The 27,216-nt window shown below is 44.6% G+C and overlaps 3 protein-coding genes across 6 annotated transcripts; 1 reads left to right on the forward strand and 2 right to left on the reverse strand.

The window, feature by feature from the left end:
- Positions 1–6,891: 6,891 nt before the first annotated feature.
- Positions 6,892–27,071, reverse strand: Moap1 (modulator of apoptosis 1). Of its 3 annotated transcripts, none has more exons than XM_042261084.2 (2): positions 26,932–27,071; positions 6,892–8,536 (listed from the first exon to the last, which is right to left on the reverse strand). In XM_042261084.2, exon 2 carries the CDS (start codon positions 8,438–8,440, stop codon positions 7,382–7,384), a length of 1,059 nt encoding a protein of 352 aa, XP_042117018.1. In that variant the 5' UTR covers positions 8,441–8,536; positions 26,932–27,071; the 3' UTR covers positions 6,892–7,381. The 3 variants fall into 3 exon arrangements, with proteins under 3 accessions (XP_042117018.1, XP_076407404.1, XP_015864632.1); XM_076551289.1 differs by lacking the exon at positions 26,932–27,071 and adding an exon at positions 8,717–8,854; XM_016009146.3 differs by lacking the exon at positions 26,932–27,071 and adding an exon at positions 8,667–8,806.
- On the forward strand, positions 8,912–10,639 carry Lyset (lysosomal enzyme trafficking factor). Of its 2 annotated transcripts, none has more exons than XM_042261085.2 (2): positions 8,912–8,976; positions 9,818–10,639. In XM_042261085.2, the coding sequence occupies exon 2, from the start codon at positions 9,834–9,836 to the stop codon at positions 10,227–10,229; it is 396 nt and encodes a 131-aa protein (XP_042117019.2). In that variant the 5' UTR covers positions 8,912–8,976; positions 9,818–9,833; the 3' UTR covers positions 10,230–10,639. The 2 variants fall into 2 exon arrangements, with proteins under 2 accessions (XP_042117019.2, XP_006990959.3); XM_006990897.4 differs by lacking the exon at positions 8,912–8,976 and adding an exon at positions 9,177–9,391.
- Positions 21,511–27,136, reverse strand: Gon7 (GON7 subunit of KEOPS complex). The gene is made up of 2 exons (XM_006990895.3): positions 26,932–27,136; positions 21,511–21,919 (listed from the first exon to the last, which is right to left on the reverse strand). Exons 1-2 carry the CDS (start codon positions 27,134–27,136, stop codon positions 21,825–21,827), a joined length of 300 nt encoding a protein of 99 aa, XP_006990957.1. The 3' UTR covers positions 21,511–21,824.
- Between the last annotated feature and the right edge of the window lie 80 nt (positions 27,137–27,216).

The following is a 27,216-nucleotide window of genomic DNA, read 5'->3' on the forward strand; positions in this document are numbered from 1 at the left end:
CACCAGGCATTTTCTTTTATGGCTTGACAAAGTTTGTGAGTACACACAACCCCAGCAAGAAGCGACATGCCACGTGGCTGTCAGAAAAGGAGCATGGAAAATATCAGCTCCGGCAGGTTCTTGTACCCAGCAGCAATAACAGAGGACCTCCCATGCTGAGTGAGAATGTGCCTGAATTTGTAGTGTGTTTCTTCCCTGACAAAAACAAGCCTTCTGCCGAGAGCAGACTTTTCTGTGCCCGTGGGATGAACTTATTATGCATGAAACAGATTTTGGGGGGCCCTGGGGGCACAACCCACAATTAGAATATGTTTAGCACTTAGAATGTAACTGGGTCCAATACCTAGCACTACCTTAAAAAAAAAAGGAGGAAAAGAAGAAGATGGCGGATTTCAAGTTAAAAAGAAAAAATAAGATTGAAAAGGCAAGCTGTTTCTGATGTCTGCATATCTTTTGGAATCACTGCACTTAACAACGCCTATGTGTAAGACAGGTCTGTGTCTTGTCTTCACAACCCATGTGGATTGGGGCAGTGTTAAAGGTATTCGGAGTTGGGCATATGATAAAGCATTCTTTCCCCCAGATAAGGCCACTGGGTGTATGGTCTTCTGAGGAGCATTTAATAGGAACTTCCCTGTCTCCATTGTGAGGCAAACACAGCACAGCTCCTCAGAATAAAAAGCCATTTGTGACAAAAATCTCCCTATTGTGTTGTAAGGAAACCCTGGTCACCCAGACACCCCAAGACAAAATCTTGGGGGCTGGCACACATGGCATGGGCTGACTCAGCACCAATAGCTGGATGAGTGACTAGCCCCTCGCAACTTCAGGGTCTTCTAGCTGAGGCTGTGACGTCAGGCCTCAGACAAACAACCCCACTACACCCCCAACTAGATCCCGCCCCAAAGAAACGGCAGGATCCTACATTACTGTATGCAAGTGTGAGAGTGGTAAAGCAAAGTGCAGGGGATGTAGCTGAGCAGCAGAGTGCTTGCCTAGCATGCCCAAGGCCCTGGGTTCAATCCCCCAATCCCCACCACTGCAACAAAGAAGCAAACAAACAAGAATATGGCATTGTGATGGAACTGGAGTAACCGGACCAAGGAGAAACACGGAGCCTTACCCGGAGAGTGCACATTTCAGTGGGAAGTTGGGAGCTGAGCTCTAGACAATCTACTGGATGGTGTCCCATGCCCCCCACTGAAGCCATGGTTACAGCCAGGAAGAATGCAGCCTGCAGGCTGTCCTCCACCCACCTCTGATAAGTGGCCTAACTGAACTGGGGTGGGGAGAAAATCCCCAAACATGTGGCTGGAAGGGTGACCTTGGCTCAGGAGGACAGCGGAGTCCAAGAGTTCCTGGAGGATGGGAACACCTGTCCCTTCAGTTGCCCCGGTCTGCACTAAGCTCAAGGGGACCAGGTACTTTCCCAGGCTGGACCTTTTTCCTGGAAAAGGAGGAATCCTGGGCAGCTGGCCTAGCCACTCCCTAAAGATTCCCATTTCACTCAGCTTTATGTGTAATTACTAACAAAAGCTAAGAGAAAGGAAGGGATGGCTTTTTTTGTAATTTTTCTCCTGTTTCCTATTTGCTTTATTTGTTCAACCTCTGCAACATTACACAAATATGAAGTCAAATATGAAGTCTTCATTGGAGCAAAGCAGGAATATAATTTTTTTTTTTTTGAGACAGGGTCTCACTATGTAATCTTGACTGACCTGGAACTCTCTGTGTAGACCAGGCTGGCCTTGAACTCATAGAGATCCATCCTACTCTGGCTGGTGTGAATCTACTCAGTGCTCTGTGCCATTTAGTGGGGATTAAATGAATAACATTTGGGAAAGCTGGGTGCTCCTGGGACTCACTCCCTAATGAATGATTGCGCTGGCTGGCATCCGGGTCGTGTTATTTGCATGTAAGTACTTAATGGATGTATGCATTTCATTGAACAATTTTATTTAAGTTTTTGAGACAGGTTTCTCTGTGTAGCTCTGGCCATCCTGGAACTTGATCCATAGATGAGGCTGGCTTCGGACTCACAGAGATCTGCCTGCCTCTGCCTCCCAAGTACTGGAACTAAAGGCGTGAACCACCACTCTGCCTAATTTTACTTAAGTTTTAAACTTACAGAAAAGTCACAAAGACAGAGTTTCTACATACTCACCTACTTTCCCTACTATTAACATTTTACCTACGGCTGTGCATTTGTGCCCTCTAAGAAAAAAAGATACTGTTATTAGTGCCCATGAGTTTTGTCACCATGACACAGGGTAGTGACATCTAGGAAGAGGGAACCTCAGTTCAGAAGATGCCCTCATCAGATTGGCCAGCCTCTGGGGGTATTTTCTCGACTGATGATGGATGTGGAAAGACCCAGCCCCACTGTGGTGGGTGCCTCCTCTGGGCAGATGGTCCTGGGTTGTATAAAAAAGCAAGCTGAGCAAGCATTGGAGAACAAGCTAGTAAAGCAGCCCTCTTCTGTGGTTTCTGTTTCCAGCTCCTGCCTCTGCTTCCCTTGTTGGTGGACTGTAAGCTGTAAATAAACCCTTTCCTCCCCAAACTGCTTTGGGTCATGTTTATCACAGCAACAGAGACTCTAGCTAGGACAGTTAGGCCTCTGACTGGATCTTTTATTTTTAGATTAATTCATGTACATAAGTGTTTTGCCTGCATGTATGTATGTCTACCACATGCATGCCTTGTGTCCATGAAGGTCAGAAGACACTGGATCCCCTGGAACCAGAGTTATGGATGGTTGTGAGCCACCCTGTGGGTACCAGGAGCCAAACCCAGGTCCTCTGAAAAAGCAACAAGTGCTTTTTAGCAACTGAGCTCTTGGTTAAATCTTCTCACTAGTGTCCTTTATGTGTTCAAGGTCAGTTCCAGCATACCACATTATATGTAGTTATCATGACTCCTTAGTTGCCTCTGGTCTGGGATAGTTTTTCAGTACTTTTAAAAATGTCTCCAACTGGGCTTCTCAGGTGCATTTGTCACCATTAGCCTGGGGTTATGGCTTTATCACATTGCACTAGGGGTCCTCGGTGCATCACAGATATCACTGTGATATTGCCAAGGGAGCAGTTGCTAAGTCTTTCCATGAAAAGTTACTGCTGTCCCATTCCATACTCTTCATCCTTAGAAAGAAGTCACCAAGCTGAGCTGACATGCAAAGGTAAAGGAACATGATAAATGTTGCTTCCAAGCTGGGCGGCGGCGGCGGCGGCGGCGGCGGCGGCGGCGGCGGCGGCGGCGGCGCACGCCTTTAATCCCACCACTTGGGAGGCAGAGCCAGAGGGATCTCTGTGAGTTCGAGGCCAGCCTGGTCTACAAAGTGAGTTCTAGGACAGCCAGGATTGTTACACAGAGAAACCCTGTCTTGAAAAACAAACAAACAACAACAAAAAAAGTTGCTTCCTTGGGTGGTCTGAATGACAATTGTTCTCCATAGACACTGGTATTTGCACTGTTCCCCAATTGGTGGCGCTGTTTAGATGAAGAGTATGGAACTTTGCTGGAGGAAGCATGTTCACTGGGGACCTACTCTGAGAGTCTAGCCTTGTCCCACTTCCAGTTAGCTCTCTGGGCCTCCTGAATGACAAACTCAGTCAGCTTCCTGTTCCGGCAGCCTGTCGTCATACCCTCCCTGCCTTCATGGACTCTCCCCCTGGAACTGTAAGACAAAACAAACAAACAACCTAACAACAACAGAAACACTCTTTTTTCCATAAGTTGCTTCTGGCATAGTGTTTTATCACAAGAATACAAAGTAACTTCCAAAAACACTTCCAAACAGGTAAACACACTTCCAAAAAGGTAAAGTTGCCGCATGAATCATTTGAAATTCTTCTGCAAAGATTTATCTTTTCTCCCATAGTTATTTACTCAATCTTTATTTATATCAGCACCAACTCACAGGTATTTACTTTGGGTTAGAACTAACACTATGATGTTTGCTCTGTAGCTGGTACTGTGAGGAGGCTCTTCCGGGATGGCCCCTGACTGTTGACATGCCACCTTCCTTTCATTTCTTAGAGCATTTCCTTTTTAAACAAAAGAAATTCCCCTTCAAGTCCTAGTATGTCAGCATAGCATTTTAGTGCCTTTGTGGTTTTGAAGCACAGCTGTTTAAAAGGGCATCTGGGCTTTTGTTATTTTTCAACTTCCTAAGTATAAACCTTTTTTATTTTCTCACTTATGCAGCATTCACCAGATGTATGCCGAGGACCAGTCTGTGGGCTGGAGAGGAGGCTCAGCAGGTAAGAGGACTTGTTGCTCTTGCAGGAGACTCAACATTCGTTCCCAGCATCCATAGAGCAGCAAATAATCATGAGTAACTCTAGTTCCAGTTACACGATTCTTTTCGGCTTCTGCGGGCACAGGACATGCACATGTGGTTGCACATACATGCATGCAAACAAATATTTATACATTTAAAAAGATTTTTTTTTTTTTTTTTTTTAAAGAAAAGCTCTTTGGAGTAAGACTGTGTTCCTTTCCTCCTGGCACTGAATCTTCCAGTACCTTAAGCTTCCTGTCTGTCAAATGCAAACTGGTTTTTGGACATGTTCCCGTGAGAAGTTAACAAGATAACATAGAACAGATTAAGATCAAGGACTCTAGGGGGCTGGAGAGATGGCTCCATGGATGGTTAAGCTGTTGCGGAGGTACTGGTTCAGTTTCTGGCACTCCTATGATGACTCACAACTTCCTGTGATCCAGTCTCAGGGGATCCATCCCTCTCTTTTCTGACCTCCACAGGCACCGCACAAACATGATGCACATGCATACTGGCAGGCAAAGCTCTCATAACATAAGATAAAAATCCATCTTCGGAAAAGAAAGATCAAGGACTCTGGCAGTGGCCAGCCTGGATGTAAATCCTGGGCTGTCGATTTGATAAGGAGACTGTGGGAGCACTCAGCAGGTGTTAAACATTATTAAAGTGCTGCTAAAATCACTGTTAGTAAGTTCATTTTTATTGTGAGCATTCGAACTGATGGGGCCAGAAAAGAAAAACTGCAGGCCTTGTCACGGGAGGTTCCAGAGAGCTTGTGTGATTTTACAAAAGTCTCACCTGGAGGCCTGTGAGCTTTGACACCGGCTTCTGCCAAGGGCTAAGGAATCCCAATGATCTACATAACCACTGTACCACTTTAGAGAGGCCTACATGGTAACTTAGTACTTTAGAGCAAAGGGCCTGGTTACTAGAGGCTCCTACAGAAAAGAGCTACAATGCTGAAGGGTCCAGGACATCCTAGGCCTTCACCTGGGGGCACCGTGTACTTTTCCCACCTGTCTGTTGCCACCACTGGCAAACGCCATGGGCTATAAAAGCTGTCAAAGGCCAGGGTGGTGGTGACACACGCCTTTAATCCCAGCACTTGGGAGCCAGGCGGGTCTCTGTGAGTTTGAGGCTAGCCTGGTCTACAGAGCGAGATCCAGGACAGGCACCAAAAACTACACAGAGAAACCCTGTCTCAAAAAACCAAAAAACAAAACAAAACAAGGGCTGGAGAGATGGCTCAGAGGTTAAGAGCACTGGCTGCTCTTCCAGAGGTCCTGAGTTCAATTCCCAACAACCACATGGTGGCTCACAACCATCTGTAATGAGATCTGGTGCCCTCTTCTGGCCTGCAGCCATACATGCTCTATACATAATAAATAAACCTTTAAAACAAAACAAAACAATGTTAACCTGTCAAAGACTAGCACTTAAAGGTCTCTGTGCCTACTCATGATTTCTGCCCAGAATAAAGACCCAATGGGGAAGGGAAGGTTGGAGGGTGTGTGTGTGTGAAGGGCTGGTCACATTATACCTGTAAAACCCTAGACAAGTTACTTGTCTTTGCCTCATCTCATTCATTAAATGGGAGGTGGGGAAAAGACATAGCTTCTTGGAACATAGGATCTTCAGCTGGTACTCAGTCCCTGGCCAAGGACATGTGCAACGTTAGCTATTATAACTGAGTCTGAATAAACCCTCAGGGCAGGAATTATCCTATAACATTTGTTTTCTCACAGGAGAGGTGCAGCATTTATTAATACTTCTGTGTCTACACAACAAAATAGTGTTTCTCACAACTGAGACAGCAAATGAGTGAGCTGTAGGACAATGCCTGGTCATGTCCTAAACCACCATACACACAAGGGCAGAATCACAGCTTTCAAGAGTCCACATGCCATTCTGTAGTGGGGGAACTTAAGGGAACTGACTATGTATCCTAATTCAGAGTAATCTACTGCACTCCGCAGCACAGAAGGCAGCATGCATGTATGGTGAGGCTGGCCCAGATCCTTGACGTAGCTCCCTTCCTTAGCACTGCATCTTTCCTGGCAGTGGAGAGAACCACCTTGCAAAGAAGAGAACTGCTCCCATCACCACCTCTTTCATCTTGGGCATGTGTCCATTTCCCCATGTGCGAATTGAGTTTCCCTATGTACAGAATTTTGTCTTTGGAGATAAGGTCTCACTACGTAGTTTGGGCTGGCCTTGAAAGGCCAATCTTCCTGCCACTGGCCCTACGTATTAAGTGCTGGGATTACAGGTGTGCACCACCATGCCTGGGCTATTTTACAAGATTTTTAGGATTGGAAAAATACACAAAGCTTTGTTTCCTTTCTACCTCCAAATTCAACAGTGATGTAGCTAGGCCTACTACTTGCCAGAATCTGTACTTCTGGTTCCTGTTTAAAAACAACAATCAAGCTGGCGGTGGTAGCATATGCCTTTAATCTCATTACTGGAGAAGCAGATGCAGGTAGAGCTGAGTTCGAGGGCAGCCTGGTTTATAGAGTGAGTTCCAGGTCAGCCAGGGCAACGCAGAGAGCCTGTCTCAGGGGAAATGTAGTATTTTGCAATCCTGAAGTAGAGAAACATCAAACACAACATTATATCATTAGCATTACTTTATTCACTTTTATAACATCAAGAAAATGACATTTAAAACCAGACACTCTGACAACACAACAGATATATCACAAAGCTAAAGATAGCTGTTGTAGACTCAGCCTCAGCATTCAATTTTGCTTTTTTATTGCACAGCATCAATAACTTATTATAAAAAAAAGAAAGAAACCCTAAATATCTTAGCCAGCCTTGGCTCAGGGTCTTCACTATAAATGTGGGCAACACTTCAAACTTTGAAATGATAACAAGGTCACACACAACTATTGGATGTACAGATGAACTTTGTGTGGCCTCCTGGAACACTGCACTAGAATGACTAGAATCAGAATGACTGATTTAAATAATCATCAATGTAGAATGACATTTTCCATGTCAGTAACACATTGGCAGCACAAGGTGGAAATGAGCTGATCACTGAAATGAATTTCTCCATCATGTTCTGCTCATCATAACATCCTTGCTGGTCTTAGGTCAAGTGAAACACCCTTCTAATTCAGCCTGAAGGGCTTCTTCCTCCTCCTCCTCCTCCGCCTCCTTATCATTTATCAGTGACAGTAACTGCAGTAAGGTTGGGGCTGCACCCTCAGGCAGTCCAAGCTCTCTTCGAACTGTCTTGTGGACTGCCCCTGCAACGATTTGGTCTAGACGGGCCTGATTCAGAATTTCTCTCTCAATTAGTCCTTTCTGTGCCAATCTCTGTAATAAAGGCTCCAACCTTAGGACATATTCAGATAGCTTTTCATTATCCTTCTGATAAGTAGTAAGGTATCTGACCTGCAATGCCCTAGGATTATCAATAATCCCAAATATTGTCTCAAGAGACTTCAGGCATTCTGCAACTGTAATGAAAGGATTGTTTTTCTTGAGGACTCGAATAATTTCAAATGCTGGGCCTCTAAGGCTCTCTATCAACCGCCTTCTTTTCTCTATATCTGACACGTGCCATGTTTTCATTACCTGACAAGTATGAAACATCCAGGATTCAAAATTTTTTTCACCTGGTCCCGGAGGATCCCTGCCTGAGAATATACTCAGCTTTTTGTACCTCAGACACTGCAGGGGTGGCTTACGAGCCTCATCTAATGCCTGTGCCAACACGGGGGCTCGCATATCAGGGATCATGGCTTGGTCTAGGCTGAGAGGGTCATTTCGATTCCCAAGAACTCTGGTCAATTCACCAATCGTGACGCCCTCTCCCTGTAAAAACTCATTTAATCTGCATAAAAATTCATTATCAGCATTAGGAGACTTAAAGATCACTCTCCAGACACTTCCTTTTCCAGGTATCTCCCTGGGAACCAGAGCACTGCTAGTCTCTATTTTAAGGCCTATCAAGGCTACATTCTTGTTCTCATCCCTCCTGAACATCCTCCCAAGCAGTCTGTATTCCCCCAAGGGAGCCAGGCCAGCCTGCAGGGCCTCCTCGATCTCTGTCACTCCGCAGGTCGTAGGGATGCCGGCAACCAACAGTGCTTTCCGCGGGTTCATATCCATCCCCCTGCACCAGTCTTCTAGGAGCCTCTGCGTCATGGTGCCGTATTTAAGTCCTAGTTCGCCTAGGATGCTGCCGCCGCCACTCACAGTGATGTGCGCACTTGCCTCTTCAACTCGCCGAGGTCCAGGAGCCTGAGAAGACAGAGCACCCACATTAGTTAACCGTGTGCGCGTTGTCCGCCGCCCCGCAGCGGGGCTGTGCTGCAGCCCCTCCTCGGCCCTCCCGCCTTCGGCGCCCAAAGACGACATCGGGCCTACGTACCCGCCGTTATAGACAGACGCGCCGCCCGGATCCTGGGGAAGGCGTCTGACCTTTGAGGGCTTCAGACGAGGCCCGGGGACTACGTCTCGAGCTCGGTAGTGGGGTACACGGTGCGGGGAAGGGCAGGAAATCGACCGCCGCAGCCGCCTCAGGGAACCACCACCTCAGTCTGCTGCAGAGGTGGTAGGCGGCGGCACAGAGGAGACAGCCTGACGTCACGAGAGGCGGGCAGCGTTTCCGGCCCTAGACGGAAGCTCTGACTGCGGCGGCATCCGGGACTGCGAGCGGGCGGGCCACTCAGGACAGGAAGGTGAGACCCGGGGCCGCTCAGCTTGCTGTCAAGCTGGCCCGGCGCTCAGGCGGGTGCCGAGCTGGGCTCTGCGGGCTAGGTCTGGCGCAGCCTGCTCAGCCCCGGCGCCGCAGCGCTTGCCGCGGGGGGCGGGCCCGGCTGCCCCGAGCCCGGCGGCCGAGCATCTCCAGGTGGCTGCCCCTGACTGGGGCTCCAGAGGGCGATGGGGCCCGCCGCCGCGTGACCAGCCGTAGTCACGCTGAGCTTAATCACTACTAGCTCGTGCTCCCCGGCGGCGGCGCTCACCTCCGAGCCGCGCGACCCAGAGGGTTTCTCTTAAGGTGGCTTGTTCTGAAATGCCAAAGGCACCTGACTATTCAGAACTGAGTGACTCTTGCACGCTTGCTGGGGGAACAGGAAGATTTTCGGGACCACTGTAAGTGTTTGAGTTACCGTCTTAACTTGGGGGCTTCGACATTGGTTTAACGAGTGGAACACCCAGTGTTAATGTCTGAAGTAATGGTGTTAAGTCAGAAAGCATTTCAACTGTCAAGTGCAATGTCCTGTGTGGAAACTAGATACCCCTTTATCTGAAACGAAGGTGTACTGTGTCTATTCAAACAAGATGTGATGATTCATTCACTCTGTGGTGTTCACACAAATAGCAGTACTCAATATATACTGAAACCAATATTTTACGTGCTCACAACTGTTATATAAAAACCACCACCTGTAAGTTGTTTACAGCTGTTAAATATGCTCGTGCTTTTCAGAACTCAAATTTAAATCAAGTGCACTTTGAATAGTTGCCATGGCAACATTACTAGACCCTAACTATAGTTTTTCTGTGTTTACATTGAAGGCACAGAGCATGGAGAATGATGAACTTCCGTCAGCGGATGGGATGGATTGGAGTGGGACTGTATTTGCTAGCAAGTGCAGCAGCATTTTACTATGTTTTTGAAATCAATGAGACTTACAACAGGCTGGCTTTGGAACACATTCAGCAGCACCCTGAGGAGCCTCGGGAAGGAACCACATGGACACACTCCTTGAAAGCTCGGTTACTTTCCCTGCCCTTTTGGTTGTGGACAGTTATTTTTCTGATACCATACCTACAAATGTTTTTGTTTCTTTATTCTTGTACAAGAGCTGATCCCAAAACAGTGGGCTATTGTATCATCCCCATATGCTTGGCAGTTATCTGCAATCGGCACCAGGCATTTGTCAAGGCTTCTAATCAGATCAGCAGGCTGCAACTGATTGACACATAAAGCCAGTCACCGTTTTTTCCCTTATGATTACAAAACTGTGGGCACTACATGGAGGCTGATCACAAGACTGAAGTTTCCTCACAAATCTCAGGAAGTTGTGGTGGAACAGAGACTTAGAAAATGCGACAAGAGGACTATTTTATCTGAATAATAATGACTTTTTAGATAAAGCCTGAGAAACAGTACTACAGAATCATGTTGATGACTTCAGATATTGGAAGTAAAATAATGGCTTGTTATTTGCAGTCTTTAGAAACTTGAAAAAGTACCCGAATTTTTATTTCTAGTCTATCTATGTGCAACATAGTATGATTCAGAAATTTTTCCATTGGGGAAAACAATGAATATATCCATGTGCTAAGTGTAAAAAGGTCTGGCCATGATCATAAAATTTAAATTTTATACAATTACTCGGCTTGCTTTAAAATTCTTCAGACTAAGACACTAATTCATCCTGCTGGAGCTAACTGCTTTCTAGTTTTTGGCTTAAAAGGGATTGGTATAAAATTACTGAGGTGGTGGCTACCACCTTTGTGGGTTTCTTTTTTTTGGGGGGTGGGAGAGGGGAAGCAGTGCTGGGGTTGAACCCAAGCCTTTTGTACTTCTTTTCCAAGACAAGGTTTCTCTGTGTAGCCCTGGCTGTCCTGGAACTTTTTCTGTAGACCAGGCTGGCCTCTGGAACTCTGCCTCCAGAAGTGCTGGGATTAGAGTTGTGTGCCACCACCAACTGGTGCCTTTTGTACTTTTACCAGTGAATTACATTCCCAGCCATGATGGCTACTTGGATACACAGACTTTGTTCTTTTTTGGGGGGTGGGGGTGGGGTTAGTGGCTACCTAAACCACTAATCTTTTAAGAACTATGTAGCACCTGAACAGATAAAATGGTTGAAAGTCTAGAAATAACATGGAAGATGAAACTAGGTAATTCAGTCCAGCCTTTCTCAGTATCAAACCCTTTGAAAGGCTATCATGTCATCGTCTTTCTCACTCTTTTCTAACCCAACGTTGAGTCTTAAAGCAGCTGCATCAAGATGTGATCCCTTGTACTAGCAGCATCTGTGTCTGGTCCAGTACAGATCACTAAAGAGAGAGACTGTTCCTGGGTGAGATGGGGTATGCAGTGATGATAATACTAAAACATCTCACACTGGTTTAATAACCAAGGGCTTTGGGGTCTTTACTCTTAAGCTACAGCAACTCTGAGAACTAGCAGCCCTTTATTGCCTATGCTTTATAGATGAGGAACAGGAGGCAGAGAAGCAACCTGCCATAGGTCAGTTACTAAGCAGCAAAGCTAAGTCATCACCAGATGCCTGTTTCTCACCACTGACACACCACCCCATGCTCTGCACAAATGGAACTATTCTGTCTGTGTATACTGCCTCCTGTCACATACCAAAAATGAAAATGAGTATTAGTGAAAGTTTTTCTCAAGTTATACATTTGCAAGCTTTCTGTTTCTGCTTTTTGGGGTGCTCAAGATCAAATGCAGGCCCTTGTACATGGTAGCCAACTCTCAACCACTTTGATATAACTGCAGTCCTACAAGTTTTTCAGGAACCCCACTTTATGCTGTATTTGAGCAGAGAGGCTAAGATTTCCATGGGAACTCCTGGAACTCAGGTTGGCCTTGAAATTGGAGATTGGGGGGGCACTAAAGGGAAGTTATGCATGCAAACACCACGCCTAGCTCAAAAGCATCAGAATCTACTTTATGATTCCCCACCGCCCCCAACTCCCCTCTCTGGTGTTGAGACAGAGTTTCTCTATGGAACTGCCTTGGCTGTCCTGGAACTCACTCTGTAGACCATGCTAGCACTGAGATCTGCCTGGCTCTGTCTCCAGGAGTGCTGGGACTAAAAAAAAAGTATGTGCCACAGCCAGGTGGTGGCGGCGTTGGCCGCCTTTAATCCTACCACTCAGGTATGGTGATATTTTATTTGTACTGAATTGTGATTTTATTTGTAAGTTAATAAATAAAGTTGCCTGGTGGTCAGAGCTAATAGCAAGCCACAACAGAAGCCAGGCGGTGGTGGCGCACACCTTTAATCCTGGTCACATGAAAAGCAGATCTCTGTGTATTGAAGGATTCAACCAGCATCGAGACACACATCTTTAATCTCAATACCAACCATAAAAGACCTGGAGGTCTGTATAGACAGGTAGTGACAAAGGAGGTCATGTGATTGGTTTTACAACCAATGAGAAGGCAGAACAGAAAGTCAATAAAAAGACAGATACACAGGAAGTAGGTCTCTTTCTGAGGGGAAGGACGACAGCAGCAGCGAAGGGTAAGAAAGGCGGTTTTAAGTCTCAGCTCTTAGCTACTACTCTGACCTCTTGGGCCTTTAACTCTGCATTTGGCTCTGTGTTTCTTATTTAATAAGACTGTTACATCTACACTCAGGAGGCAGAGCCAGGTGGATCTCTGTGAGTTCAAGGCCAGCCTGGTCTACAGAGCGAGTTCCAGGACAGGCTCCAAAGCTACACGGAGAAACCCTGTCTCGAAAAAGTATGTGCCACTACTGCCCAGCTTTAAGAACTTTTAGTGGTGGTGCAGGCCTTTAATCGTAGCACTTGGGAGGCAGTGGCAGGGCAATCTCTTGAGTTCAAGGCCAACCTGGTCTACATAGAGTTCCACGACAGCCGGGGCTACCAAGAGACACCCTGTCTCAAAAAACCAACTCAATTTAGTTGCTGAACTAACACATCTTTTGCTATAACATATTCCGTGCTCCAGGGAAAGTTTGACATACCTATGCCTGCGAATCAGTTGCATCTTTTGAGTGCTTTTAGTAGTCATGTTGCAGAAATGTTTTGGAAGCATTCTACATTAATTCTCCATTCCTGAGGCAGGTGTTATATTGGCATGAGTGCCATTTTAAAAGACTCTGAAGCACGCAGGAATTAATAAACTGTCCATGGACATGGCAACTAATTGGAAAAGCAATGTTAATTGGAAGAGCCATAGATAGGATGTGGTAGCACATACCTTTAATCTAGCACTTCGGAGGCAGAGGTAGGTGATCTGAGTCTAGTCTACATAATGACTTTCAAGACAGCCAGAGTGACACAGTGAGACCCTGTCTCAAAACAACAGCAAAAATCAGAAGAGCCAAGATTTGAACCCAAGATATCTGGCTTCAGAGCCCAGCTTTGTACTTGCAGAAAAAACTAAGTGTTTCCCTTTTTATTAATATTGAAGTAGTAATATTTAAAAAAAAAATCTATTTGCGATGACAGGGTTTCTCTCTATATATAGCTCTGGCTGCCCCAGACCTCACTCTGTAGACCAAGCTGGCCTTGAACTCAGCTGCCTGCCTCTGCAGGGATTAAAGGCATACACCACAACACCTGACTGATACTTTAAATTTTTAAGGAAAATTGTTTTAATTACTTTTTCAAGTAGGATTAATACAGTATTTCCAAATATAATTAATTATTAATGTTAAGCTTACAAGGTTAATCTGCTCTTCATGAAATTACATTTACTTATCTACTTATCTCTCTGTGTGTACATATGTGAGGTTGGGTACCATAGTGTGTATGTAGAGGGCAGGACAACCATGGGTATGTTTTCTCTGGTGCTGTCCACTTTTTGAGACAGGGGGTCCTCTCTCTCTCTCTCTCTCTCTCTCTCTCTCTCTCTCTCTCTCTCTCTCTCTCTCCCCCTCTCCCTCTCTCCCTCTCCCTCCCTCTCTCTCCCTCTCTCTCCCTCTCTCTCCCAGAGCTCTCTGAGTGGCCAGGCTGCCCAGCCAGTGAGACCTAGGGATCCCAGTCTCCACTGGGCCCCTATACCCTTTAAAAAACAAAAATGTGGGTTCTTGAAAACAAGCAATTCTGCAAGCACTTGACCAACAGTTCGAGCATCATTTTATTTGCAATCCTACCTGAAATGAAACAATCCCATTGAAGTTTTCACTGAAATACCTTTTTCTTCTTCAAAAGTGCAGGCATAGAAATATATAACCACAGAAATGCCTATGACACTTTATTCACCATTACACATTTTTTTTTTACTTAGGAGATGTTCTAGTTTTAAAAATCTCCTGAAGTATAGAATCTGATTCCATTTTACAATCTTTAAAAAGTTTGTCTTTGGTGGAGTCATGATATAAAGTGCTCATACAAGTAACTCACTGCTCTTGTGACACAACCACATGTTTGTATGGCATGGGTAGTGTTAGTCTTTTCTTAAATACCCAGTGCTAATGACTTAGCATCTTCAGTCTCTAAATTCCCGGAAGAAGCATTTACTGTGTGTGATGCTTCATTATTCATTCTTTCAGCACGTATGCATGACCATGTTACAAATGCTCCCACAGATGAAATCCTAGATGACTTTGACTGTGGTTGGACATCACCATGCATTAATATTCTTTTTGGTGTAAAGTGGTTGTGGAAAAAGAGAAAAAACTCACAAATAAATAGTGTCAAGGTCCATGGAGGTGGGCTCCAGATCACTTTGTCTTAACTTTTCAGGTGCTTCCATTAGGGTTGAAAAGAACTGGTCCATGGTGTTTTCACTTTTTTTTTGTTGTTTTTTGAGACAGGGTTTCTCTGTGTAGCTTTGCGCCTTTCCTGGAACTCTTTGTAGACCAGGCTGGCCTTGAACTCACAGAGATCTGCCTGTCTCTGCCTCCTGAGTGCTGGGATTAAAGGCGTGCCCACCACTGCCCAGCTCTTTTTCTAGTTTTTTTGAGACAGGGTTTCTCTGTGTAGTTTTGGTGCCTGTCTTGGATCTCCCTCTAGACCAGGCTGGCCTCGAACTCACAGAGCTCCACCTGGCTCGGCCTCCCAAGTGCTGGGATTAAAGGCGTGTGCCACTGCCTGGCATGGTCCATGGTGTTTTAACATAGCATTTACTGAAGATTCAAGTGCTTATCTTTGGAATAGTAACAGAAAATGTTTTGTAGAAAGTTCACTTGAGTCATTTGCAAATTCTACATTTCTTGATATCAAATCTTTTCTGGGTTGTTCCAAATATGCTTCTCTCAGACTTTTGCCTCCCATCCTGCCGAAACTGCTCACTGGTGATTAACAGCCAACCCAAGAACCAGGTCTTGATTCTAGAGTTACTTTTTAAAGTTTTTGACACTGCATCCTTGCCATACTTTCTCCAGCTGGCTTTTAGTTCAAGACCATCATTAGTGATGGATGTTCTTAGCTGCCTACTCATTCAGGAGCCATAAGCCAAGAGGAGCAGCCACAAGCAGCCAGTAGTGCATATATTGAGTGGCTCAGTTCTAGCTAATTCTCAGGTTTTTCTTCTTCCTCTTAGCTTCTTGCTGCTTCTTTGATGAATTGTTTTGGGGAATCTCCTCCATCTCTACATGTTGGTGTGTCTCAGTTCTCTCTTCTTAGGCTGTCTGTCACTGTATCCAGTCTTGTGGTTTTAAGTACCCCTCTCCAGAGTTTTACTTGAATGTCCACCACCTATTTGTTTTTGCTTTCCGAAGTGGAATCTCCCTAAGTTACCCTGTATGGTCTTGAACTTGATCTTCTTGCTTCAATCCCCCAAGCAGCTGGGATCACTTGCATGCATCACTACACCTGGCTTCACTTCACTGCTTGCCTACACTTCATATATTTACTAGCAGGCTCATGAAATTTAACCTGTCTACAACCAAGCTGTCAATGTCAACCCATCAAAACCTGTTTTTCAAGTCTAGTATCAGTTATGCCATGTTTGTAATCCAGCACTTCGGGAAGAGGTAGGAGGACCAGTTCAAGGACAACTTCAGCTACAGGTGAAGCTGGAGACCCTGTCTGAGGCTGGGCATAGTGGCACACACCTTCAATCCCAGCACTCAGAAGGGAGAGGCAGGCAGATCTAGAGGGAGTTCCAGGACAGCCAAGGCCACCCAGAGAAACCCTGTCTCAAAGAAGTCCTAATCAGCAACCCACACCCTCATGTCCTTCCCTACATTTGCTCAAATTCTTCTCCAGCCACACTAACCAGCTTTTCCTTTTCTGAAAGTCTCATACTCTGTAACTCAGGCGGCTGGCCTTAAACTTAGTATCCTCCTGACTGTGCCTCCAGTGTGCTGGGATTACAGACATGTGCTTCCTTGCCTGGCTCCAGTGGTCTTGATTTTGGAACATTTCAGAAATTTCTGACCTAGGGCCTTTGTGCTCTATCTGTGTTTGCTTCAAACTATGGCTCAAATGTCACCTTAGTGAGATTCTGACTACCTAGTTGAAAGCAAGCATTCTTCCCAGTTTAACTTTTCTCTACAGTACTTACCTATCCTCACACGATCACACATACAATTCCTCAAAATCTTGGATTTTTGTCATGTATTATGATGAGCCCTATGCTTACAACTGTAACTGGCACATAGTAGGTGTTCAGTATTTATGAACATATACTTCTCTTGTTATACTGTAAAAGCCAATCTAATTCACTCTCCCTAGAGAACAAAGCCAAAAGCTAATATTTACTATTAAGTGTGTGGCCTAATCTATCACCTGTTCCAGTTTAATCCAGCTATTTTAGGTCTCAGGGTTTAGTGATATTTTCTTCAAGGCCAAGATTTAAACTGTCCCTCAATGTATTTTTGTTTTGAGTTCTTGTTATATCAGTTGTCTTGGAATTTTCCTTATTGGTGTTGAGAAAAAACATATACAAGGTTTTTTATTAAGTGGAAGGCTAGAGCCCTCAATAAATTTCTGTTTCAGTCATGAAAATTATAGTTTCTTAAGCCACCCAATGTGTACAAAGTACAACAGCTCTCAGAACTACATAACAGTTTCAGTCTCTGGTGTTCCAGAACTGTGGATCTAGAAAGCACTCATAAACAACTACCATCTCCATCAGAATTTTGTCCAGAGTAAATTTCTATTTAAAACTATACTCCAGTGGCCTATTGATATTTCAATGTGAGCTGCTACTTTTTAAGATTTAAACAGCTTATTTCTAGAATTCACTGTTTCCTGGACCACAACTTTAAATAGAGCAATTTGATCCCAAGGTCACCAGAGAACTAAAATAGTTAACAGTATTTTTGTTTTGTTTTGAGATAGGGATTCTCTGTGTATATTTGGAGTCTGTCCTGGAACTGGAGTTTAGACTAGGCTGGCCTCAAACTCATAGAGATCCACTGCCTCTGCCTGGGAGTAAAGACGTGCTGGGATTAAAGGCATGCACTACCACCTCGCAACCTAGTTATAGTATTTTTATGACACTTTTTATACTTGGAAGGTAACATATTGGTTTAAAACAACTGATTGTTTCCAAGGTTAAGCCCAGGCATATATATATCAGTCTAGAACCTCTCCTTTTTTTTTTTCTTTGTTTTGTTGTTGTTTTGAGACAGGGATTCTCTGTGTAGTTTTGGTGCCTGTTCTGGATCTCACTCTGTAGACCAGGCTGGCCTCGAACTCACAGAGATCCACCTGGCTCTGCCTCCTGAGTGCTGGGATTAAAGGTGTGAGCCACTGCTGCCCCGCACTCTTCCTCTTTATTTGATGGTACCCTACTCTGGACTTGGTCTAGTTCTCCTAACCTATATGGAAGTTGCAATCAGAGAGGGGGTACAAGCCTTCTCAAGAAAAAATTAAATTCAACCCTGAGAAGGTGTTTAAATTGAAACCCAAAGGATGAAAGAGAAGCAGCACATAACTTTAAGCACAACACTGGGGGGTTGGGGGTGAGGGTCAGGGGGAGACAAGGGCAGGCAGATCTCTGAGAGGTTAAGGCCAGCCTGGTCTACAGAGTTCCAGTGAACCAGGGCCACATACAGAGAACCTGTCCAGAAAAAACAGGAGGGCACACCTGAGCAAGGGTGGAGTGGGTGCAGTGCACATCAAAGAGAGGTCATTTGGCCTTGCTATGGAATCCCAGCACTTCAGATCCTTCCCAAGTGGCAAACTCCCAAGTGGTGAGACTCTATCATACAACAACATGTATGCCCCTATGTTTGACTCCATGGTAAGTTCTTTCCTGGTGTTTTAAACGTCCTAATACCACAGCCAAGCAACTATAACCTCTTACAAAATGTGGATCTGGGCCCTAGAGTTAAAATAATAAATACTATTTAGGCATTTCTTTAAGAAAAGGTACCTGCATTCGGGAGGCAGAGCCAGGTGGATCTCTGTGAGTTCGAGGCTAGCCTGGTCTACAGAGTGAGATCCAGGACAGGCACCAAAACTACACAGAGAATCCCTGTCTCAACAACAAACAAACAAACAAACAAAAAAAAAAAAAAAAAAAAAAGAGAGGTTCCAGACTGATGTATATGCCTGGGGTTACTTAACCTTGGAAACAACCAGTTGCTTTAAACCAATATGTTACCTTCCAAGTATAAAAGTGTCATAAAAATGCTGTAACTAGGTTGGGCGGTGGTAGTGCATGCCTTAATCCCAGCACGCCTTACTCCTAGGCAGAGGCAGGTGGATCTTTATGAGTTCGAGGCCAGCCTGTTCTACAGAGTGAGATCCAGGAAAAGGTACCTCTCATAAAAACACCTTGTTCACTTTTTAGATTAATCATTTAAGGCTCATGATAGGCTTATTTTTAGGTACAAATGCGAGGGATGACTTTCCTGTACAAATGTAAAAAGTTGGAGCTCAGTGGTAGAGTGCTTGCCTAGCACAAGGCCCTGGGTTTGGTCCTCAGCTGGGGGGGGGAGAGTATTAGAATGAGTATTAAAAACAAACAAACAAACAAAAAAGAGTCGGGTAGTGGTGGCACATGCCTTTAATCCCAGCAGTTGGGAGGCAGAAGCAGGTGGGATCTCCGAATTCAAGGCCACCCTGATCTACAGAGAGTTCCAGGACAGCTAGGGCTACATAGTGAAACCCTGTCTCAAAAAACCAGAAAACATAAAAATTAATAAAAGATCCATCAAACTTACAACCCAGAACCTCAAAACACTATATGAGCACAAATACCATATTGAAATGTCTTTATAATACATTTATTAAACAAAGAAGGAAATATAGACATTTTAGGAGCAAGTTGAACTATCAATTTACACTATTTAATTTTTATTTTTTTGGTTTTTCAAGACAGGTTTCTCTGTTTAGTTCTTGCTGTCCTGGAACTCACTTTGTAGACCAGGCTGGCCTTGAACTCAGAGATCTTCCTGCCTCTGCCTACCAAGTGCTGGGATTAAAGGTGTGTGCCTTTTTTAACCCTGCATGTATATCTGTACACTAATATGAGGGAGTCAGGTCCCCAGGATGGGAGTTACTGAGGGTTGTGAGCCACCATGTAGGTGCTGGGAATTGAACCTAGGTCTTCTGTAACAGTAGCCAGTGCTCTTAACTGCTGAACCACCTCTTTAGCTCCCTTAATTTAAATTATTTAAAATATATTTTAAATTATATACAGGCAAGTTTTTTTTTCTTTTAAGGGTTATGTTAATCTAGAGAATTTAAATAATAGAAACATCATTAAACAAGTAAGAATGTCTGGCCATTACTAATATTTCCTAGTTCAAATTACCTAAGAGTGCTTAGTGGAATGCCTATGCTCCAAGAAAAACATTTTAAAAATGTAAAGCATGTAAACTGAGTGTCTTTAGTAATATCAACTGTAATTTCAGGTATTAGAATATACAATTTGCAAGTGTGCATGTTAGCACACAGCACTCAGGAGGCACAGGCAGGCAGATCATTATGAGTTAGAGGCCAGCCTGGTCTAAGGAACAAGTTCGAAGCTAACTAGAGATCCTGTCTTTAAAAAAAAAAAGGAAAAGAAAAGAAAAGCATACAGAGCAAGAGCAAATGTTCTTTCTACCACAGAACCACATTCCCAGCCCTAAAGCCTATTTTCATTTTCAGATACTGATGCAAACCCAGTGCCTTGTGCATGCTAGACAAGCACTCTACCACTGAGGTATATACCCCCAGCCTCAAAAGCTACATATGTAAGGTAGCACAAACAATTGAAAATAACTATTCTGAGATTCAATTAATCTCCGAAGTAAGCCATTTTGATTTGTTACAGCTAAGATTCTATGAAGCCCAGAATATGTCTATAACCCTAGCACCTAAGCCACAGAGGCAGGAAGATCACAAGTTTGAGGACAGGCTGCGTTACATTCAGAAAGTTCTAGATCAAACTTCACTACATGGCAAAACCTTGTCTCAAAACAACAACAAAAAGCCAGGCATGATTGTGCACACTCGTGATTCCCAACACTCAGAAGAAAGATGTGGCAAGTTCAAAGCCAGCTGGGCTATGCAGTGATTTCCAGGTCAGTCTAGGCCACATACATAGCAAGACCCAGTCTCAAAACAAAATAGATATATTATAATTAAAATATTTAATTTATTTTTTCTATTTTTATTCTAATTTCATTAGGTACTTGTTACATTTCAACTGTCAAAATCAGGAAAGAGGCACTGTAAATTTAAAAATCCACTCCAGTTACACAGATAGGTAGGAGTACATATATTTTAGGAATTTATATTTTAAAACTATACAACATGGGCTAGAGAGAAGGCTCCGAGGTTAAGAACATTGACTGCTCTTCCAGAGATCTTGAGTTCAATTCCCAACAACCACATGGTGCCTCATAACCATCTATAATGAGATCTGGTGCCATCTTCTGGCATTCGGACATACATGCAGGCAGAACAACATAAATTAATCTTAACAAAAAACAAGGGAGGGCCAGGTGGTACGCCTTTAGTCCCAGCACTCAGGAGGCACAGGCAGGTAGACCTTTGTGAGTTCTGAGGCCAGCCTGAGCTACAGAGTGAGTTCCAGGAAAGGTGCAAAGCTACACAGAGAAACCCTGTCTCAATATCATATTGCTCTTATCAATTGTCTAGGACCACGACAAGCAGTTTTTATAAAAGCTAAAAGATGTAGACACACACCATTTGATTTAATGATAATTTTGTTTTGTTTTGTTTTTCAAAACAAAGTTTTCTCTGCATAGACCTGGCTGTACTTAAGAACTTTAAGATCCACTCTGTCTCCGGAGTGCTGGGATTAAAGGCATACCTACCCAGCCATTCAATGGTGATTTTATTTTTTAATCTTTTATCTTTTTTGGTTTTTCAAGACAGGGTTTCTCTGTGTAGCTCCTGGAATTCACTCTGTAGACCAGTCTGGCCTCGAACTTAGAGGTTCTCAGAAAACTCAGAGGAAGCAGCCTGCTTCTGCCTCCTGAGTGAGTACTGGGATTAAAGGCATGTGCCACCAACCATCCAGCCTCAATGGTCATTTTAAAAGAGAAAAACAAACATAAAAACTCGTTTGTCAATTTAGATTTTACCCATTATGAATGGTTCCACTGTATTTTGGAATGAGAAAACAAGACTTCATTCCCAAACATTTATTGTACTTTCTTTGTTAGAAACAGGAAGTTTTCTATGCGACCAACTTGTTCCAATGCCAGAAAATAAATGAGTTCCCCAACTAGAGCACAGGTCTTCTGCAAGTCCTAGCATGTGACAGTAAGGAAATAGCAGTGCTCCGATGTCTTCATCTTTTATTTGAAGCAATGTCTTGACACGTAGTACAATCAAGGCTCCAACTTTCGATCCTCCCGCCCCAGCCTCTGAAGTATTGGGATTACAAGTATACAACATCTCATTCAACTTAGTAGCAGTCTTAATTTCATAAAAACTATTGCTAAGATGTTGGTTTTGGTCGTTTTGCAGATGGTCCATCTGAGTTAGCTCTGTTACCAATGTTATTTTCATCTTCTGCATCATCTTCATCATCACCTTTTAAAATAAATGTTTGTTGTATGACACTATGTTTAGTAGTTGCAAGAAATACAGATAGGATAAGTGATTGATATGAGACCATTTTCTTCTGGAGACTAAAAAACATGCCTAACTTACATTTTATAAACTTCAGGAGCCAGTAGGATAACTTAGTGGATAAAAGTGAATGCAGTGCAAGTTTGGTGAATTGAGTTCAATTAGTGGAACACATGTAAGGTGGAGGAGAGAACCAGCTCTATACATGCAGCATGCCACTCACATACACACAAAATAAATGAATTTTTAAAAACTTCAGAAATTTGTTGAGTGTGATGGCCTTTAACGTCAGCACTCATGAGGCAGAGACATGCAAATCACTGTAAATTCAAGGTCAGCCTGATCTACTAGTTAAATTCCATGCCAGCACTTGAAATTGGATCTCTATGAGTTCAAGGCCATCCTGTCTACAATATTGAGTTCTAGGACAGCCCGGGCTGTATACAGAGACCTTGTCTTAAAAACAATTAACGGTGGTGGTGGTGGTGGTGGTGGTGGTGGTGGTGGTGGTGGTGCACGCCTTTAACCCAAGCACTTGGGAAGCAGAGCCAGGCGGATCTCTGTGAGTTCAAGGCCAGCCTGGTCTACAGAGCAAGATCCAGGACAGGCACCAAAACAACACAAAGAAACCCGGGGGTGGGGGGGTGGGGGGGTGGGGGATGAGGTGGGCACAACAACCCCCTCCCAAAACCCAAGAAACAAAACAACAATTAACCCCCTGCCCTCCAATCAAAAAACCAAAGATTTAACTCATTCTCCATAAAATTCACTTCTGTACAGAGACACCTCACTTGGTAGTTTTCAGAATATTCACTTGTGCCAGGCGGTGGTGATTCAAGCATTTAATTGAGGCAGGCAGATCTCTGAGTTCAAGGCCAGCTAGGTCTACAGAATGATTGAGTTCCAGGACAGCCAGGACTGTTATATAGAGAAACCTTGTCTTAGAAACCGCCCCCTCCCCAAAGAATAGTCACTTGTTCGTCTAATCATTACCCCTAATTCTGAAATATGTTAATTACTACCAAAAAACCCCTCCATATCCCTAAACAGCCACTCTCTATCTCATTCTTTTATTTTTTTTAAAGATTTATTTATTTATTATATCTGCATGTGTCCTTGCAGGCCAGAAGAGGGCACCAGATCTCATTACAGGTGGTTGTGAGCCACCATGTGGTTGCTGGGAATTGAACTCAGGACCTCTGGATGAGCAGTCAGTGCTCTTAACCACTGAGCCATCTCTCCAGCCCCTGTTTATCTTATTCTTATAATTACTATTTACTTTCTACCTCTATGGATTTGCCTATTTTAGACCTCTCATAGAAATGGAAACATACAGTGTATAGCTATTTGTGCCTGATTTACTGTTTTAGAATATATTACTGTTGTAGCATGTATATACATCTCACTCCTTTGTGTGATATGTACATACAAACCATAATGCACACAGAGGTCACAAACTCAGTATAGGTCTTTACCTTCCTCTTTAGAAAGGGTCTTTGGGGCCTGGAGAGATAGCTCAGGAGTTAAAAGTACTGGCTGCTCTTCCAGAGGTCCTGAGTTCAATTCCCATCAACCACATGGTGGTTCACAACCATCCATAATGAGGTCTGGTGTCCTCTTCTAGTGTGCAAACAGAACACTGTATACATAATAAATAAATCTTTTTTTTTTTTTAAAAAAGGGTCTCTCAACTGCGTGGTGACAGTGCATGCCTTTAGTCCCAGTACTTGGGAGGCAGAGGCAGGTAGATCCCTGAGTTCAAGGCCAGACTGATCTACAGAGTGAGTTCCAGGATAGCCAAGGCTACACAGAGAAACCCTGTCTTGAAAACAAAACAAAATAAACAAGCAAAGAGGGAGGAGGTGTCTCTGCATATGTCAAGCTTCCTGGCTCGCTCTCCCAACTTAGTGCAGGGGCACTAGGATTACAGGCACATGGGGTTACATGGGGTTTTGGGGGTCAAACTCAAGTCCTCATGCTTGTGCAGCTAGTGCTTTACCCACTGAACAACCTCCAAATACTTCATTCTACACCATGGATATTATTCAATAATTAAAAGAATGTTTATCAAAAAAATGCTTATGTTTTACTCTGATGATGGGCATTTGTATTATTTCCATTTTATGAACAGTGCTGTTACAATCAGTGTATTGAGTTTTGGTATAAACATATTTCCAGTTAACTTTGAAGAACTAGTGGTGTAACTGTGGGGTACTATGGCTAAGTTTTTGAGGAACTCTAAAGTGGACACACTGTTCAGGTAGGAGTCCACCTCAACCCCTGGCACCCTGGCATCCCTATAACCAAAGAGTGTGGAATGTTTGGAAGGAGTCTGGTGGAAGATCCACCTCAACTCCCCTCCCCTATCTCTTTCCTTAAACCGCTCCTACAAAGCCTGCCAGACACAGCTTCGACCCCAGAGAGGCTCAAGACCACTCCCACAGGATATATAAGCTGCATCCCAGAAAACAATGGCACTTTTGGTCCCCATCTGAGGGGGTGGGATATGGCCTGGGAACACTTTACCCAATTTGGTCTGATTCGGTTTGCAGAGTCAGTGGAGAGGCCTTCAGGAGGTCTAAAACTTATAACACACCATTTTACACTTCCACCAACAATGGCCTCAGATTTCTTCGTATGTTAGTGTGGTGGCTAATCTTGGTTGTCAACTTGACTACATCTGGAATTAACTGAGACCCAAACAGCTTGGCCCATCTGAGGAATTTTTCTTGGATTATTTGAGGTGAGAGACTCACCCTAAATCTGGGCTACACCTTCTTGTGGGAACCCCCATGAAAGGATATGGAAGAGGAAGCTTTCATTTTTTTTGCCTGCTTGCCTTCATTCTGACTAGCAAGTTCGTCTATCCTGTTCCTGAGACACCCCTTTGCTAGTGTTAGAACTTACCTACTTCTTCGGGACTCCAACAGAGACTGAGCACTAGCAGTCTCTAGGACTTCCCTGGGACTCCAGCACCAGATTAGGACTACGAGACATCTAGTCTCATGGACTGAACAATTGCTGGATCCTTGGCCTTTCTGTCAGGAGATAGCCATTATTGGACTACACAGGCTGCAAAGGCACTCCAATAAATATCTATATCTACTTTATTAGTTTTGCTCCTTTAGAGAACCCTGACTAATATATAATACATCTAGCTAATACTTTTTATTGTTTTTTTTTTTTCTTTTTTTTTTTAGACAGGGTTTCTGTGTAAACTAGGCTGGCCTTGAACTCGCAGAGATCCACTTGCCTCTGCCTCCTGATTGCTGGTACTAAAGGTGTGCTGCACCACCACCATTGGGCTTTTATTGTTTTTTTTTTTTTTTTTTTTTTTTTTTTTTTTGAGACAGGGTTTCTCTGTGTAGCTTTGCGCCTTTTCCTGGAACTCACTTGGTAGCCCAGGCTGGCCTTGAACTCACAGAGATCCGCCTAGCTCTGCCTCCCGAGTGCTGGGATTAAAGGCGTGCGCCACCACCGCCCGGCTATTGTTCTTTTTAATAATAGCCAATATTCATATTATAAAGAATAGGAAAGTACAGTTTAACTCCCTCTGTAGAAGAATTGACTCCTTAGCTCAGGATAATAAAATATCTATTTTGGTGTTTAAGATTAAAAATAAATTTAAGAAGGTCAGTTGTGGTGGCACATTTCTTTCATCCCAGCATTGCTGAGGCAGAGGCAGGCAGATCTCTGTGAATTCAAAGCCAGCCTGGTCTAATAGTCCCAAGGCCAATCAGGGGTACATAGTGACTTTGTCTACAAACTAATTTTTTCCCCTATTAACAGAGTTGGAGAGATCAGAGGTTGAGACTACTGCCTGCTGGGGATCTGATGCCTTCTTCTGGCCTCAGAAAACACTGCATAGAAGTGGTGTACAGACAAACATACACGGCAGGCAAAAACAGCCATCTTTTAAAAACAAAACAAAACAAAACAAAAAAAACTGGACGAACAGTAATTTCTACAACAGTAGAGGGAGGGGGTGGATGGAAGTAGGAGCCAGAGGGCGGGAAGGGCTGCGGTGAAACATTCTTTTGGACATGACATGGCCCGCACACAAGGATAGCGGTTGTGGTCACCGGCACAAGATGGCAATCTCAACATTCGATCCACGAAGGGAGAGCGGCTCACGAGGGCCCACCACTCCCAGAGGTGGTTTTGGCAGTTAATGGTTGCTGCGGGGAGGAGTCGACGTTTTCTTCAGTGGTGTAGTCACCGCTGAGCTGCCGATGCTCCAGGAGATAACCACCCACCCACCCACCCATTCTCATACAATCTTAACTAACTCAGTGAATGACAACAAAGGGCAGAAAAGAGAGGAGAAGGGGCCCTGTTGGGAAGGGGTTCAAGCAGGGGATGAAGGAATGCCGTGGAAGGAAAAAAACGACCACGATGCTTTGCATATGTGTATGAAACTATCATTTTAAAAATACCAGAACACAAAACCCCAAACACCCTTCTACTTTCAAAACAGACACGAGAAAGGGTCCTCTGAGGGTGAAGACTGCCGAACGACAAAGTCGGTCTCGACCATCTGAGGCTGTTCCCATTCTGCCAAACATGTTTCTAATTTCACACCCGATAAAACTCCCTTTGGTCTTTGCACACCCAGCGCCAACGTCCCGCCCGTTAGGTCTTGCGGGAGCTAGCAACGGCTACAGCCCGCCGGCGGCACGTTCACTCCTCCGCGAGCAGGGCGGTCTCCATCCTCTGCGCTCTGCCAGAGCCGAGGCATGGAGCTGACTCAGTTCGCTGTCTGGTCTCCAGCCCAAGGCTCGCCAACGCTTTTTTGGTGAGATAAGTGAAGAGTCGGGACAGCGGGGGGCAGAAAGATCAGACAAAGGGGGCAGCGCGGGCTAACGATTTTTAGATGCGATCCCTCCTCTCCCCAAAGGCTCGCCTTCCCGAGGCTGCCCTCCACCACAGCCTGCTCACGCCGGAGACGCCCGGCGCCCCGCCCCCGCGCTCACCGTCCAGAGCGTCGTCCGGATCGGCTCTCACGCCCTGCGCGTCCCGCTCCACGAGGGGCCCGAAGAACTCGGCCACCAGCTCCTTCATTCTGGCCACACCCGCCGACAGGCTCTGGAGAGGGTCCGCATCGCCCGACGCCTCACAGGACACTTGCAGCCGCTGGGTCTCCCCATCACACCCGACGTACTCGCCCGTAAGCTCCATGGCGACCACTTAGCTTCAACAGCGCGCCACAGAGACGGGCCACCCGGAAGCGGAAGCCACCCCGCGGCCGGGGGCGGGCG

The sequence above is a fragment of the Peromyscus maniculatus genome, chromosome 14 (genome assembly GCF_049852395.1).
Source record: "Peromyscus maniculatus bairdii isolate BWxNUB_F1_BW_parent chromosome 14, HU_Pman_BW_mat_3.1, whole genome shotgun sequence".
Classification (NCBI taxonomy): domain Eukaryota; kingdom Metazoa; phylum Chordata; class Mammalia; order Rodentia; family Cricetidae; genus Peromyscus; species Peromyscus maniculatus.